Consider the following 15,930-nt stretch of genomic DNA (forward strand, 5'->3'; position numbering starts at 1 on the left):
TTTCCTTCCCTTTTTTTCTCCATCCCCCCTCCCTCTCCCTCGCTTGGCACGAGCTGAAGGCCTTGGAGGAAGCCGGGCTTGGCAGGAGCAGGGGAGGAGGAGTGGGGAGATGAAAGGCTGCTCTGCAGCATTCCCTTCCAGTTCCCACACTCTCCCGGCGCAGCACTTGCTAATGGTTCCCAGCCGCACCTGGAGGAGCTGTGAAAGTGGGGCCCTGTGCACACACACAGCGAGCAGAAACCCCACAGCCCACATGGCCTCAGCCCCACGGTGCCACCATGCCCCTACTTATGGCACCAGAGCAGCACGGCGCTGGAGACAGTGGTGGAGCAGCTGCTGTGCCGCAGTGGCGGTGCTGTCCCCATCCCCGTGCCACGCCGGCACCTGTACCCGTGTGCCATAGCTGCATTCCACACTCGATGACCCCCACGGCCGCCCCTCCCTCCAGCGGGGCTCCGCTGGCCGTCGGGCAGCGTTCTTCCCCGAGCCCTCAGCCGCGGGGGGAGGGCTGTGGGAACGAAGCCCCTCGGAGCCCCCCCGGCTGCGCAGCACAACCCCCGCGCCCTCTCACGGTCCCTGCACCGCACTGCGCCCGGGGCTGCCTGCAGTGGCCCGTCCCTCATCCGCTCCCTGCACAGATAGACGGGATCTGCCACTGTAAGGCTGGGCTGGGTTGGAGCCAGTCCATCTGCGGGCACTGCAGCACGTGATTTGCTTTATCCGGAGGAGAAAGCCCCACTCAGCTCTTAAAAATCGCCTCCAGAGCCTGCGCTGGGCTCTGCATCCCCTTCTGACACAGAGAAAAGGGACAACCGTGCAAAAACCTGCCCTAAAGGAGGGAGTGAGCAGCCAGCGCAGCGAGCACAGCGCACAGCCCACGAGTAGCGCTGCTGGGCGCCGAACACATGGAGCTGCATTTGCAAGCCACGCTGCCAGCTCTGTGCCAAGCCTGGTGTGGGGACAGAGGGTGACAGCAACATCAGCCAACACAGCTATAAATAGCGGCGTGGAAGGAACGCGATGGTTGGGCCGTGCAAACCCTGCATGCTGGTAGCGGGTGCCCTTTGCTTGTTCTCCTGCCACCAGGTCCCATCCTGCGTGCTCCCAGCTCCGGGCACTGCTGTCACCCTGTCACCCCTTGCTGACATTTCGCCCTCCTGCGGGTTGCTCTGCACTGCAGAAGGGACACAGAGCAGCGTGCACCGTGGGGACGAGGCACAGGTCCCCAGCACAGTCTGGGATCTCTCGCTGCCAGCACTGCGGGGACAGCCCCATGTCTGCACGGCCTCCGCACCGCAGGGATATGGGCACAGTGCCCTCCCCTCTGGGCCCCACAGGGTCTGAGTTTACCCCCTGGGCTGTCACGAGAAGCAGCTCTCACAGCCACGATTACCTCACGTGCATCTACGCTGACACAGCGGAGCGGCAGCAGAATGCTCCATCAGCTCTGCCTCCGCTTTCTCCTCCTCCACATCCCTCATTCTAAAGCGCACTCATTGCAAAGCCCCTTGATGCCTGATGGAGGGAAAATCTCAGCAAACAGGCAACAGACAGAGAAACCCATGCTGGCAGCCCACCGCTGACGGGACATCCCGACCCCACTGCAGCAAGCTCCCCCTTCCCTCCCTCCACATGAAGCAGGGGCCTTTGCACGGCTTTCAGAGCCCCCTGTAGGCTCCTGCACGGACACCCCGAGATCTCAGGGCTCTGTGGGTGCAGTGAGGGACTTCACAGCGCTGCGGTTCCTCCATGTGAACTGGGGATGGGCACAGAGAACTCATCCCAGCAAGCAGTGCTGCTCAGGAACACTGCTGAGGGCCACGCAGAGATGCTGCTCTGGGGCCTATGGACATTCCTTGGCTATATTTGGTGACGGATGGAGGATTTGTTGCTTCCCCTCAACCCATCTGTTCCCATATCGGTGGGGAGGAGCTAACGCCAGAACTGCAGTGTCGCTGTCCGGGTAAACCCGGTACTTCAGCAGCAATAAATCTCCTCTGAAAGGTTTCGCTGCCTCCCACCTGCTGGCTGGGAAAAGATCAAGCTGACAAAATCTGCTGCCAAATCGTATTTTTAACCAGGACTTCACGATGAGCGCAGGTTTCAACCAAGGGCTGCTCACAGAGCAGAGGGAAGGATCACATCTCCTGCCCCTGGAATCCTCCCCGCACTCCCCAGCTCCTAGGGAGCTGCCTTGGTGACATTTTCTGAGGTCCCCAGAATCCCTTTTTCTTCTCATCATCCCCATCCCTTCCCCAAAACACTGGGAGCCCCCAGGCAGGGTCCCCAGACTCTTGCTGGCTGCACCAGAATACCCATGGTGAGACGGACAACAACGTCAGGCTGCGACCAACACTGTTTATTACAGAACACCACCCAAAGGGGCTTCGTTATCGTGGCAGCTCACTCACAAAAAAACATGGGAGAACAACAAAGCAAAATCGATGAGAGCGAGATGCAGAGGTGAAGTCCATTTGTCAGCCAACACAGCATAGGGCCATGGCCAAGCCGTGCCCACATACAGTGCCGGGGTCACGTCCCACACCGTGCCTGGGGCACACACCTTGATGGTACCCACCTTTGGCAGCTGTACAAGTGTCCGTGGCCCATCCCATCCCGTCCCATCCCGTCTTCACCCCCCCTTCCTCCCCATGCACTCGCTGGCGATGCCGTTCCCCCTCCCCCTCCCATGCTGGAGCTGAGCTTCCAAGATGAGATCTTCAGGAAACACCCGGGAAATGTTCACGGAGGATAAGAAGGGCTGAGAGATGCCACTCAGAGCCCGATATCCACGGTTCACATGAAGTCGGGATTTTTTGATAGACACATACATTAATAGACTATTACTGCAATGCTTCTTTCTTTCCAGTCTTTTTTGTTGGGATCACAGACCTTGGTCACCCTGGTGCCACAAATAACAGTCTGTCAAAATGAAAGCGTTCAGGGAGGAGGAAAAAGTGCAATTTGCTTTTCACTGCTGGAGCAGGATTTAGTGCAACAAGAAAACAGGCTGCGGAGCCGATGAGGACACTGCCAGCCCACTGGGCTCCCATCAGAGGGGCCATAACCACCACTGGAGCCTCCCTGCAAAGCGGAGCTGGGACAGGCAGGGACAGGGAGAACCTCACCCCAGGGAGGTGCTGCAAAGCTGGAGGTCACTGCAGAGAACCCACGCTGAGTGCAGCTCTGTGCCCATGGTGCGTGCTCTGCTTTCAGAACAAGCAAACAGAAAAAAAAAAAAAAAAAGCAAAGAAAAAAAAGGGAGAGAAGCACACAAAAGTAATCCTCACATTTGCTGCGTCCCCCAGGATGGGGTTTTGCATGGTGACGTGGATGTGATGCTCATGCCCACCGCAGAGCAGTGCTCCCATTGATTCCCTTCCTGCTCTCTGATCATAGAGGTGGCTCTTTCTCCCAGGGTCTATTTTGGGAATACCAGAGTTTTAAGAAACTGAGGAGAAAAAGATTATCAACCCCTATGGGCTCAGCTCAGAGAGGGGAAAGAAATCCTTTAATTAAGTCCCCAAGGCTGAAATTCTCTGCAGATTTGCCTAAACGGACTTCAAATGATGTTCCTACTATTTTAGGGCTGCTTTTACTTTAAGCCCCAGTGATGTGTCTGCAGACCCAGGAAAGCACGCACCAGAGCTGGGCTTTGGCTGCCTTACTGTGGGTGCAACTGTGGAACCCAAATTTTGGCACAATGGCCCAAAGCTCCAAAAGCAAAAAATGGGATTCTTTTTTTTTAAATATAAGTATTTGTTTCTATTTTTCCAAATATGAAACAGGAACAGGCTGCCCGGGAAAGTGGTGGGGCCACCATCCCTGGAGGGGTTGAAGGAAAGGGTGGACGTGGTGCTTGGCAGCGTGGTTCAGCGGGCAGTGGTGGTGGCAGCTGGACGGGGCACTGGATGATCTCAGAGGTCTTTTCCAACCTAGAGATTCCATGTTCCTATGACAGGAAAGCTGTGCAGCTGCCAAAGCCTTGGCGAGAGATCCAGCAGAGGATGGATCTCTCTTGAGTTCCCCTAAGGGAACGAACCCATGGTTTTGTTTTACTATTTTGTTCAAAGCTTCAGGAAGGGCTTTTTGTGCTCACCACTCTCCAGCCCAGCAGCTCAGCCTCAACACTCGCTCTTCGAACCAAAGGCTTCTGGGACTTCAGAACAGCTGACGGGTTACAGCTACCCAGCAGGGAAGCGGTGCCATGAGGAAGGGGACAACATCACGACACCGCAAAACACTGAGGTGACAGGAGGCCTTCGGCATCCTCCTCCTCCTCCTCCTCCTCCTCTCGCAGCCCAGCTCCGTGCTGTGCCCATGCCCTATTTGCTGTTCTGGGGCTGCTTCTCCTGCGGCGGCCGCTTGTGCTTCTGGGCGATGCCATAGGGGACGTGGGCAGCGACAGTGCCCATCTCCTTGGCTCCCTCCACGTGGAACATCTGGTCGTCAAAGAAGATGTGGGGGCGGATCTTCTTCAGCAGGGGGCCCTTGGGAGCGCCAGCCAAGAACAGTGCTTCGTCCGTCTCCAGGCCCCAGCTGCGCAGAGTCTTTAGGGCCCGGGCGCCCGAGCTGGCAGCACTGCGGGCTGTGACCAGGTAGGTGCGAATGGGGCACTCCATCCTCAGCCCCTTGGAGTAGAACTTCTTCTGTAGCTTTCCCAGGGCCTCCAGGAAGCCCTTCAGGGGTCCCTGTTGGAGCAAGAAGAAGCCATCACTTGGAGACCTCCATGCTGACCCCAGCTCCCCATCCCACCAGGGCTGGATGCACCTCTTAGGATCATAGAATCATTTAGGTTGGAGAAGACCTCTGAGATCACCGAGTCCAACCCCAGCCCATCCCCACCATGCCCACTGACCACGTCCTCAAGCACCACATCTCCACGTTCCTTGAACACCTCCAAGGACAGTGTCCCCACCACCTGCCTGGGCAGCCTGTGCCAATGCATCTCCACTGTTTCTGAGAAGAAATTTTAATCTTTCCTAATATCCAACCTGAACCTCCTCTGGTGCAACTTGAGGCCATTACTTCCTGTCCTCTCGTTGTTACCTGAGAGCAGAGGCTGACCCCGCCTCGCCACAACCTCCTGTCAGGGGAGCTGTGGGGAGCAATGAGGTCTCCCCTGAGCCTTCTCTTCTCCAGACACTCTGCCCCACATCTGTAGCGCTGAGTGGGGTTGTTGTGATCCAAGCGCAGGGCCTAGCACTTCGTCTTGGAGCTCACACAGTTGGCCTCAGCTCATCCATCCTTATCCAGATCCCCCCGGGCCTTCCTACCCTCAGGCAGATCAACACTTCCTCCCAGCTTGATGTAATCTGCAATCTTACTGATGGTGCACTCAATCCCCTTGCCTAGATCAACAGGAAGGATATCACACAGGACCAGCCCCAGTACCGACTCCCTTCTCCCTGTAAGTCCAGTCCCAGTTGTCCCAGTTCCCTACAGGCTGTGCCCCAGAGGCTGTTCCTGGCTGCCCCACGCCACTACCTGTGCCAGAGGATTGTTCTCGTGAGCCTTTTCGTGCTCAAAGAACATGTCCAGGCCATGAGCCTTCACGATCTGCTCCGATTCATCTGAGAAGAGCACGGCATCGCCATCGAATGCCACGCGCAGCTGCTTCTCCGACACCTCCAGGTCTTTGCTGGGGCTGAAGATGGTGGCTGCAGCAATCCCTGGGGACACAAAGCATGAGGCGAGGGATGGCAGCTATCCAAGGACCCGAAGAGGATGCGAGCAAACAGCAAGGAAATGCACACACCAAACAGAGCCTGCAGCTTGGCCCCAAGACATCTTACAGCCAAAACAAGTCCTTAGATAACAAACCTCACTTTGCATGCAAGATATAAAAGGGGAAAACAATGCCCTGGAAGAGCTGGGGAGCTCATGGAAACTTGAGGTTCTCTGGAGCATCAAGGACATGATGGCAGGCCCCACCTGCCCATTGACACCACTGGCACCAATCCCTGCAGGCTCTGATCCCCGTGAGCCCCCCAGGCCAGGACCAGGACTCACCCTCTTCAATGGCCCCACTCACTTTCTCAGCATCAGAGGACAGGTAGAGGTTAGTGTGGTAGGCCTTGAGGTAACCGATGGGGCTGTTCCCCCCCGTCATGCAGAATCTCTCAATGAACAGATCTGCAGGCAGGGACACAATGCGATGAGTCTGGCTGCCCCAGAACACGGCTCCCATCTCCTTCACCTGCTGCCAAGCCGTAACTCTCTGCCCATATGCCGACATTGTGCTGAGCTCACCATAGTGGTTGATGCTGTTGATCAGGCGAACTCCGACCTGGGCATGGTTGTTGGTCATCAGGACGACGTCAAAGAGCTCCTCGCTGTCAGGATAGAGCTCCCGAAGCTGCGTGTTCACTGCTTCCAGTGCCTGCGGTACCCAGGAGCAGGGAGGTCAGCAAGCCCAGGCATGGCCCTATGGGGCACAACACCCCACACAACATCACATCCCCCGGAGCTAGGGCCACAAGCCACACTGGGAAAAAAGTTGGCTTGGAGAAAACCACCCAGGCACTTTTCTGCTGTCTAACACAACAGGTTTGAGGCTTTCCTTAGGCTCAGTTACATACACCCTCTGTGACCCCTCTCCCCAAAACCGGTTTGGCTCCCACGGGCAGTGCTCACCTTGACGAAGGGGAAGGCGGCCCCGGGGAGGAAGGGCTCATTCTCATGGTCCAGCTGGTATTTCACGTAGGCCTCCACCCCTTGCTCGTTGTAAATCTTCTGCTCCTCCTCCATGCGGAAAAGCGCCCGTGATGACACTGCGATGGTGATGGCATTCTCAGGCTTTGGCTGCATGAGAAGGGCGACAGTGGGGAGGGGGCATTTGTCATCCCCCACCACGATGCTCAGCCCCTGGGGGCACAGCTGCATGAAGAGTGGAGCTGCCCCCCCACCTTCCCCTGCTCCAGCAGACAGAGCCCTGGATGCGCCCCAGCGCACTGCCACCATGCACTGAGGACACCCTTGCACTATGCCCAGGCCCCCCCAGGGCAATAGGGCACCCATGACACCTCCAGACCCACAGCGCTGCCCCAGGAGGAGCACTTGACCCTGGCGCAGAACGGATTTGTGAGGCTTTTCCCCCCTCACCAGGAAAAGCCACACACTGCGGCTCAGCCAGATCCGCGCTCCCTTGATGCTGTCCAGATGTGACGAACAGCCCGTGCCAGCTCAGCTCACAGAAACACTCAATATAGTTCTTGTGGGCGGGAACATGGCAAACAGGTGGTGCAGGCAGTGATTTATGAGTCATTATTATTAATGTTCGTAATCCACCAAAGTCAACAAGGGGCCTTCAGTGGGGTTTGGCAGTGAGAGAGGGGCGTCCAGCAAAGCCAACCTCATCCTGACCCCAGCACAGTTCTCCCTCTGCATTCATCTCCATCACTCACTTGCAAACACAGAAAAAAATTCAATGCTGATGGGCAATGAGGAATTTTGCAGAAGTAGCAGCCTGGCAAGGACGAGCTGCCCCGTCCGCACCGGGATCTTTTCTTCCCGCTCATGCCCTGGGGGTTGCTCTGCCCCATCCGGCTCTGCCAGTCCTGCCCAGCACAGGGCACACCCAGCACTGAGTCACCCACAGCCCCGCACCATTCCCAGCACCCAGTGCCCCCGTGGCAGCGCTCAGAGCAACAGCAGCCGCATCAGTACCCAAAATCCCCAGCAAGGAGATTAAGCAGTGGGCGATTAGGACTGGATACGGATGAGCTGAGCCTCAGAACATCACTGTGACCAGAGGGACCCTACGCAGGGAAACAACCCCCAAACACACAGCATCACACCCCACCCAGGTCCCCCCTCAGGTGCAGCTGCCTGCTAGGTGTTAGCTATTAACTCGTCTCCACGCACTAACTCATTAATTAATAACTCTGGTGTCATGGGCCATTTATTATGTGAAAATATTAATAACTGCTAAAGGTCTCAGGGGCATCCAGCCGTGCAGCACACGTCTTGCAGCGCTGGCACCTTGCAAACATCAGCAGGCTGCTCCAGGTCCCTTCACTGCCAGTTAGAGCCTCCAGGAGGTTAATTTAAGGGGTAATAAACACGGCAATAAAAATAACCATAAGCTCTAGCTCTGCCCCAGCGTGGGCTGCCGGAGCCCTGCGGGTGGGAAGCGCAGACCTGCTGGATCCTGCTGGCTCCACCACGCAAGGTCGGTGCCGTCGGAGCAGGTAAGCCCCATCCAGGCGCTGGCACAGCCCACAGCAGGGATGTGCAGGACCCGTGCTGACAGCCCAGCGCTTGGCGCAGCCTCCAGGCGGCCCCTGAGCTCCAGATCCCACCTCCGACACAAGTGACCTTCCCAGCACACTCCAGCCCCATATAGAGCAAAATCCATCGCAGCCCCACACACCCCGCTTTCAGTCTAAAGGTGGATTCTGGCAGTGACTCCGAATCCCACATTTCTTTCTGCAGACCCAAGAGCTGGCAGGCCTTCAAATCGCCCTCCTCATCGCATGTAAATCCTGAGCATCCCCCCCCCGGATTAGAGATTTGGAAATCCCACAAAAGCTGAGGGTACCCACAATGGCACCCAGCAACCACAGCTCCCACCACCACCTCCGAGGGGACCCCACTCTGCACTCCCCAGTGTGGGGATCATTCTGCATCGCCTGGGGCTGGATCTGCCAGACCCACCTCCCTCCTAAAACAGATCCAGGTAATGGAGATGACTGAGTCCTCATGGCCAAATTTTAAATTTGGAGGTGAGTTTTGACGTGAAATTTGGACAGAGAAAGGGGAGAGGTGGGACTCACTCCAGGGTCAAGCATGGGTTCCCTCCTCAGCTGAAACACCCCCCAAATCCCTGCACCCATAGAAACTTGGAACAGGAGGCAATGTGGTGCGTGGGTCAGGGCATGTGGGCGCAGGGACAGGTGGTGTGCCCACGGACACGGAGCCAGCAGCTCCCAGCAGCGTGCCCTCTCATCCCTGCACCGTGTCACTGGAGAGGCCGGGGGACATTTTCCACATTGCTGAAGAGTGACAAACCTGATTGCTGACCTCCCCCAGCTGGCAGGAGCATGGCTGCGGCACCACGGGAAGAGCAGAGATCTTGCAAATGGATCTCCAGGGGCGATCCTGCATTCACCCATTCCCCGGCCAGGAACATGCTCCCTAGAAATTCTCTCCCCAAATTCACACTGCCTCCTGCCACCCTATAGCACTGCTCTGGGAAGCAGAGGTACCAGAAGGTCCAGCACCTGCCGAGAGGACGGACACAGGACAGACAGACCCAGCACATGCAAAGGCACAGATGGACCGCAGCCAGCTCCATTTCCCACGTGCACAGGGAGCAAGCCCCCTGCTCGGGATCAGATTAAAGTTCAGGGTGATGGCTGAGATGCTTCTGAGTTTTCAAAACGCATTATTTATAATGCAGAAAAGTGCTCCGCAGCCGTTCATCATGAGGCAGGACAGCTGCCTGGCTGCGGGCATGAGCTGAGGGTGTGGGGCTGGGTGGGCACCACGAGCATCATCCTCAGCCCTGCATGGATGGGTGGCACGAGCCACATCTCGGCTCTGCCTCTGGTTCCCCACACCAGCAAACTTCAGCACTGCGCCGTGCCTCAGTTTCCCCATCTGTATGGCTGAGAGTGCCACAAGGAGAGGAAGAGGAGGAGCTTGGGCAAATGTCTGCAGGAGGCAGAAAGCAAGGCATGAAAACAGACAGCTGCATCCCGCTGCCAGTTTCCTAATTGCAGGTTGAAGGCGGCAGTGCTGCCATTCCCCAGTGGGTACAGGACCAGGAGTCCCCAGTGGGATGCCCCCAGTGGGGGCCTGCAGAGTCCAGCCTTCCTCACCAAGGGTCACACGTGGAGACGCAATGTGACCTGCACCATGTGCCCCCGTGCTCCCCATCTCGCTGACCTCGCACTGGGGCTCACAGACAGTAGGGCCAGAGCCATCCACAGCCCCTGGCCGGGCTGCCAGCACTGCGCAGCTATTCTGAGACACGGCCGCGCTCCCATTTTTAAACCCAGCAGAGCTCAGCCCCGGTTAGATAACACAGGCTCTGCTCTAATCTCTCAAAGCCCAGCAGGGTGGCTATGCCCCATGGCATCCCCAAAACCCACACCGGGACTGGGGCTCTGGGCTGTCTCCAGCTCTGCCACAGCCACGTCGTGCTCCTGGCTGATGGCTCAGCTCTCAGCGCAGGGCACCAGCAGCTCACAGCGCACGAGTAGCTCTGCAAGGACATCTCAGCCCGGGAGGGACCCGAGGACATCGCTGGTTCTGGAGAGACCCCAGAGGCGTCATGGAGGAGAGAGGCATCCAGGGCTGCCCCAGGGATCTGGAAGGAGATGCTGGGTCAAAGGAAAACTGCAGAGACCCAGACAGACCCCAGGGCACCTCGAGGAGTCGCACACCCAGAGGGAACCACGGGGAACCCGGAGACAACGCACCCGGGGGGAGCTGGAGGAGACGGGAGACCCAAAAGGAACGCAGAGGACCGGGAGGAGATGTGCACCCGGAGGGGGAAGGAAACGGGGAGTGCAGGGAGAGCGGAGCACCCGGAGATGGAGCAGCCGGGACGCAGCGTCCGCCGCAGCTCTCACCGATTTAGGTTTCTTCTTGGGGGCGAGGTTATCGTAGAACGCCTTCGCCTCGTCCCAGGGCCGCCCCGCCGCTCCCGGTGCCCCGGCGGTGCCCGGCGGCTCCATGGCACCGCGCTCCGTGCGCACCGGGAGCTCCCGGCGGCGGAACGCCTTTATACGGCATCCCATGAAGCTCCGGGGTTTCATCCCACCGGGCCGCGGCTTAACCTCTTCGGAACCGAGCCCGCCCCCCCCCAACCCCATATTAACGGGTTCGGGGGAACGGAGCGCTCCAGGGCTGAGCCGGTCCCAGGGCAGCCGAACTCGGGGCGGGGGGAGAACTGCTGCGGCACAGAGGTGCCCCCCAGCCGCGGATCCCTCCCCGCCGTGCGCAGCTCCGATCGGTCCCGGTGCTGCGGGACTGGGGTGGGAGGGGGACTGCGGGGAGACCACCGCCCCCGCGCGGAGCACAGCCCTCTCCCTGCCCAGGAGAACAGATCAGCTGCCCCTCCTCTGCACCGCAGTTCAGCCCGGGGTGCCCAGGGCTCAGCCAGCTGCTCGCACCCCAAGCCCTTGGGGACCCCCCATCTGGGAGCTGAACGCCACTCCCGCCCCACCGCAGCCTCCTTTTCCCCAGGGCCTTCACAGTTCTCTGCGGCAAATCCCCTAGCTTCCTCCCGGGAGGCCCCGAGGGGAGCAAGAATTTCCCATTCCCGTGATCACCGGGTCCTCTCACCACCCTGAGCCACTGCCCTCTACACAGCAGCCCTGGCACAGACCCATATGTCCCCATAGTGCATGTGACCTGCACCACCCCTCCCACCCCAGGCACCACAGAGCTGCACACTGCTCCCGGGTGGGCACAGAGCTGCCCCTCAGTAGCACTCCTAGGAACACACTTGCTGCTTTGGCACCATCCCATCCTCTTTCTCAGGACTGGGAAATGTGGGAGCACTGTGGGGTGGAAGGGGAACCACGTTCCTGCCCGCAGGCTGAGCCAGAGCTGCTGCTAAATCCGGAGAAGCATTTAAAGTTGGTGAGAGCTCCTTAGCAACAGGCACTGTCTGTGCAGGCTGGCGATGGAGAAGAACGAAACATGCAGGGAGGCTGGGGGTGGAGGGCTGATGTGCAGCAACAGCACGACCCAGCAGCTGGCAGCGCTGCAACCGGCCCAGGACACAGCCCCCAACCCAGGGGACAGCCGGGGTCCCACTCCTGGGGGACACGTGAAACCTATTCCCCAGCAAGTGATGCCTGGTCCTACCCTCCACACACACACACCCAAGATGATGTTGTTCCTTCCCAAAGCTTTGTGCACATCTGGAGGGTTACACTTACACAACCTCCTGTGCCAGGGCTGCTCCCTCCCCTGGGTGTCACAGGCTCAGGGGAGCCCCAAAGCGATGCTCAGAAGCATTGCTCTCCCCCTGCTCCCCCGCTGAACCATTCAGGGGGAACGCCACACATGGGGGACAATTTATTTTTCCATTAAAAAAAAAAAAAAAAGGAAAAAAAGTAGGTAACTCCACAGCCTCCTAACATATCACAGTCATCATCACCACAATGTGCAGAATAAATACCACTCTGTGACAACATTGCTGCCCTGGGGGGGGAGGGGGCTGGGACCGAAGGGGTCAGGAGAGCCAGAAACCCACCAGGCAACTCAGTGGTGCCAGGGCAGTTCTGGAAGTCAGCCACCAGAGATGGGGTGGTTCCTGGGATCAGACATGCGCCACAGCCAAGGGTGGCCTTGGACACTTCCTGAAGTCCCCTGACCAACCCTTGGCTATTTCCACCATCAAAAGCAGAAGCAGAAAATCTACAGCTGGGTGGTGGGGGTGGGGGCATGACACAACCTAGGGCCAGTCCTGAGCCCCGGCAGCCCCGTGGGGCACTGCCTGCAGAGCAGGCACCAGGGCCAGGATCCTGAGCCCTTCAGCAGCAGGGGCAGTGTGAAGGGGAAGAGCTGGGACTGGGATCCCCATGGGGACAGCGGGCAACAGGGTGCGAGGACAGCTGGCCCTGGGGTGTCAGGATGCTCCCCTGGTTCAGCGGTTTAGCTGCAAGGTCTGGTTTAGGGGACCTCGAGCCGGCAGTGCCCAGGAGCAGAGCAGAAGGGTGGCAGCAGGAATGGAGCATGGGGCCAAGCGGGCACACAGGCACTCAGCATGGAGTGGGGACAGAAACCATTGTGGGGAGCTGAGGTTGGCTGCAGCCAGTCCGGCCCTGAGCCCTGGGCCCTATTTCTGCACATCACCCTGCAGCAGGAGGACGATGGAGGGATCGCTCTTGGCTGCCTCCTTGAACTCCTCTAGGGAGATCTGGTCGTCCTTGTCCTTGTCCATCTTTGTGAAGATCTTGTCGACACGTTGCTGGGGCGTCAGCCCGTCTTGGTTCATCCGCATCATGATCACGGTCCCCACCATCTTGTAGATGGCCTGGAGCAGGGAGAGGAGCGGGGTGGGAGCTGGGTGGGCAGGAGGTGCTCGGACAAGGCAGGGCTGCTGCCCCACGCAGCTGCCCTTCAGCCAAGGCTCCAGACACCAAAACCTATTCTTTGGTGGCCAAATGGGCCCCAAACCTGTGAAAAACCTACAGGAAATGCAAGCTACCCTGCTTATTTAAGCAGCAGTACCTCAATGATCTCCAGCATCTCCAAGCGTGTGATCTTCCCGTCCCCGTCCAGGTCATACATCTCGAAGGCCCAGTTGAGTTTCTGCTCAAAGGTCCCCCTGGAGGTGACAGACAGGGCACAGATGAACTCTCGGAAGTCAATGGTGCCGTCGCTGTTCTTGTCAAAGGTGCGGAACGCGTGCTGGGCGAACTTGGAGGCGTCACCATAGGGAAAAAACTGCGGACGGAGGAAAGGAGAGAGATCGGAACGGGGAGGGGAGCAGAGCCTGGCACAGCAGGAGCGGGGTGCTCCAGCCCCACGGGTTGTGCCCAGTCAGAGCCCACCTTGATGTAGAGCTGCTGGAACTCCTCCAGGTTGAGGATTCCGGTGGGGCAGTCCTTGAGGAAACCCTTGTACCACTGCTTCAGCTCCTGCTCGCTGAACTCCGTGCTCCTCACCAGGTCGTCCAGCATCTCGGGGGCCAGCTTGCTGCTGTGCTTGCCCATGGCTGTGCCTGGGATGGGAAACGTGGGGTTCTGCACGCCAGGTACGGGGCAGCCGTGCTCCCCAGCACCCCATCAGCAGAGCTGACCCTCCCGGCTGGTGGCACTCGCACGCTGCCAAATGCCACCGCAGTGACCACAGATCTGTGCCATAGGCAACAAAGTGGGGAAAAGCCCCACCTGCAGCACCCAGCCCGCAGTGCCCACCCACCCATACGCCACCTGCAGCGCTCGGGCAGCGCACACAGCAGCTCCAGTTCACACCATGCCTGCTCCCACGCAGCCCTGGCTGCTGCTGCTCAGCCCAAGCAGCAGAGGGTTCAGCGCGAGCTCCCGGAGCTCCTCTTCATGGAGAAAGTTGAGGACGAGAAGCTCGCCTGGAGCCCGACCAAAGCCCCATTGCCCTTTGTGCAGCTGATTTCCCGGGCTTTCGGGAAACGGGGACACTTTGGGATGACGGGCCCCACGCTGAGCACACGTGGCGGGCAGAGGCCGCATCCAGCCCAGCATCCCAGCAGCGGCTGTCACCCACCGCCTCCGGAGCTGGAGCCGGGAGAGCATCCGGACACCCCCGGAGCTGCTCTCACGGACCCCCTGCATTCCCCCCCCTTCACCGGTCAGAGCTGTATCCCCGAGACGGAGCGAGCACGGGGAGGGACGGGGCGGTCGGGATGGAGCATGGCACTTATGGGCGTGGGGGCAGCTCGTGGGCTCCAGCCCCGACACGCGCAGCAACGCGGCCCCGACGGCACCTGACTCGACGGCCGCCCCGCCCCGGGCAGCGGTTCTCAACCCCGACGGCCCCACCCGTCCGCTTATTACCTCTCCGTGCGGCGCGGCACGAGCGGTACCGGTACCGGTGGCGGAGGGGCCGCGCTGCCACCCCCGGTTCTGCCCGCGCCGCTCCCGCCCCTCTCGCAGCCTCAGGCACCCGCCCCCCCGGCACCGCCCGTCCATTGGCTGGGAGCGCTGTCAGTCAGTGGTGGGTGGGGGGCGCGAGGTGAGATGCTAGGGGGCGTCCTGGGGGGCTGCAAAGGGAAATGGGCGCCCGGGAGCGGGTGCAGCACATCGTGTCCGGGGGTGTCACAACCCCTGGATCACAGCCCCTGCACCCCCCGCTCCGCTGCTGCCCGGGAGAGGTCCTCATTCCCAGCGCCAAACGCGGCGCGTTTCCATAGCGATGGCTCTGCCTCTCCCCGCTGACCTTGCCCCCCCGGCGCGGTCTGGGCAGTGGGGCAGTGCCTGCAGCCACCAGGGGTGAGCCCGGAGCCGCGGGGCTGCGGGAGGGCGGGGGCCGCTGTCCTTCCCCACCGCACGGCACACCCGAAGACGCTACGTGAATCCACCCCACCGACGGGGCCAGAGGAGCGGTTTATATGCAGACACTGATATTTGCAGCTGTGTATACACAGCGCGGCTGCAGGGATCCATCACACCGGGGGCGGGAAGGCCGGACCCCCCGGACCCCTCTGGGCCGAATGCACCATCCCTGCTCCGCGCCGTGCCCGTGTGCGGGGTAGGGATCCCCACCCGAGGCTGCACGGAGCGGCGGGGAGCAGCGGGATGGGGGCAGGACACGCGGGGGCCTGGCCACGGACGGTGCAGTGCCCCCTCCCCGCCGCTCCCGACCCCTCCCCGTCCCGCACAGCCGCGGGATGCAGAAGGCTGCAGCTGCCCCCAGCGGTGCGGTGGGGCCGTGCCCACGGGGGGGCCGCCATAGGGTGTCACCCCACGGAACGCCTCATTTTCTGGTGCTCGGAGTCCTCCACCCGTGGTGGCTGCGGGGATGAGGGCACCGCGGGTGACAGTGACACCGAGTGGGTCCCTCTCGCTGCTCCCCCCTCCCCCCAACTCCCCGGGACGCCCTGGGACAAGGACAGGAACGTGGAGGAGCATCGCCCCGGGCCCGCAGCACGCGACCCCCGAGGTGCGAGGCATCCCCGCGTCCTACAGCGCAAGGAGACCCGCAGGGCCGCAGATGCTGCCAGCCGGCACGCAGCGGGTTAAGCGTCCCCGGCTCCCTCGCACTTGAGACGTCACCGTCCCCGGTGGCGTGGGGGGGCCGGGGGCCATGGGGGGCTTTGTGGTGCAGTCGGCAGCCGGCGCAGGGCTCGCACGCAGCGGCGGGCGGCTCTTCCCCCCGCACCTGCGCTGCGGGAGGCACGCCGCCTCGCTCCCTCCTTCCCTCCTCCCGGCCCGCCGCGGCGCGGGGCCGACCCGCGGGTGCTCCGGCGCGGGCGGTACCTGCTCGGGG

The 15,930-nt window shown here is 60.4% G+C and overlaps 2 protein-coding genes across 2 annotated transcripts; both read right to left on the reverse strand.

Annotated features, from left to right (window-relative positions):
* NT5C1A (5'-nucleotidase, cytosolic IA) lies at nt 2,349-10,823 on the reverse strand. Its single transcript, XM_021375703.1, has 6 exons — nt 10,581-10,823; nt 6,637-6,804; nt 6,253-6,382; nt 6,013-6,135; nt 5,488-5,672; nt 2,349-4,691 (listed from the first exon to the last, which is right to left on the reverse strand). Exons 1-6 carry the CDS (start codon nt 10,821-10,823, stop codon nt 4,326-4,328), a joined length of 1,215 nt encoding a protein of 404 aa, XP_021231378.1. The 3' UTR covers nt 2,349-4,325.
* On the reverse strand, nt 12,084-14,574 carry HPCAL4 (hippocalcin like 4). The gene is made up of 4 exons (XM_021375459.1): nt 14,499-14,574; nt 13,518-13,687; nt 13,195-13,410; nt 12,084-12,997 (listed from the first exon to the last, which is right to left on the reverse strand). Exons 2-4 carry the CDS (start codon nt 13,677-13,679, stop codon nt 12,800-12,802), a joined length of 576 nt encoding a protein of 191 aa, XP_021231134.1. The 5' UTR covers nt 13,680-13,687; nt 14,499-14,574; the 3' UTR covers nt 12,084-12,799.

This window comes from Numida meleagris, chromosome 22 (genome assembly GCF_002078875.1).
Source record: "Numida meleagris isolate 19003 breed g44 Domestic line chromosome 22, NumMel1.0, whole genome shotgun sequence".
NCBI classification, from domain to species: Eukaryota; Metazoa; Chordata; class Aves; order Galliformes; family Numididae; genus Numida; species Numida meleagris.

Coding starts and splice junctions, on each gene's coding strand:
- HPCAL4 (XM_021375459.1), bottom strand. CDS start 13,679: ATGGGCAAGCACAGCAGCAAGCTGGCCCCCGAGATGCTGGACGACCTG. Junction 13,411..13,517: donor TCCAGCAGCTCTACATCAAG/GTGGGCTCTGAC, acceptor CTCCGTCCGCAG/TTTTTTCCCTATGGTGACGC. Junction 12,998..13,194: donor AGATGCTGGAGATCATTGAG/GTACTGCTGCTT, acceptor TCCCTGCTCCAG/GCCATCTACAAGATGGTGGG.
- NT5C1A (XM_021375703.1), bottom strand. CDS start 10,823: ATGGGGTTGGGGGGGGGCGGGCTCGGTTCCGAAGAGGTTAAGCCGCGG. Junction 6,383..6,636: donor CCGCCTTCCCCTTCGTCAAG/GTGAGCACTGCC, acceptor TGGGTACCGCAG/GCACTGGAAGCAGTGAACAC. Junction 4,692..5,487: donor AGAACAATCCTCTGGCACAG/GTAGTGGCGTGG, acceptor TTGCTCCAACAG/GGACCCCTGAAGGGCTTCCT.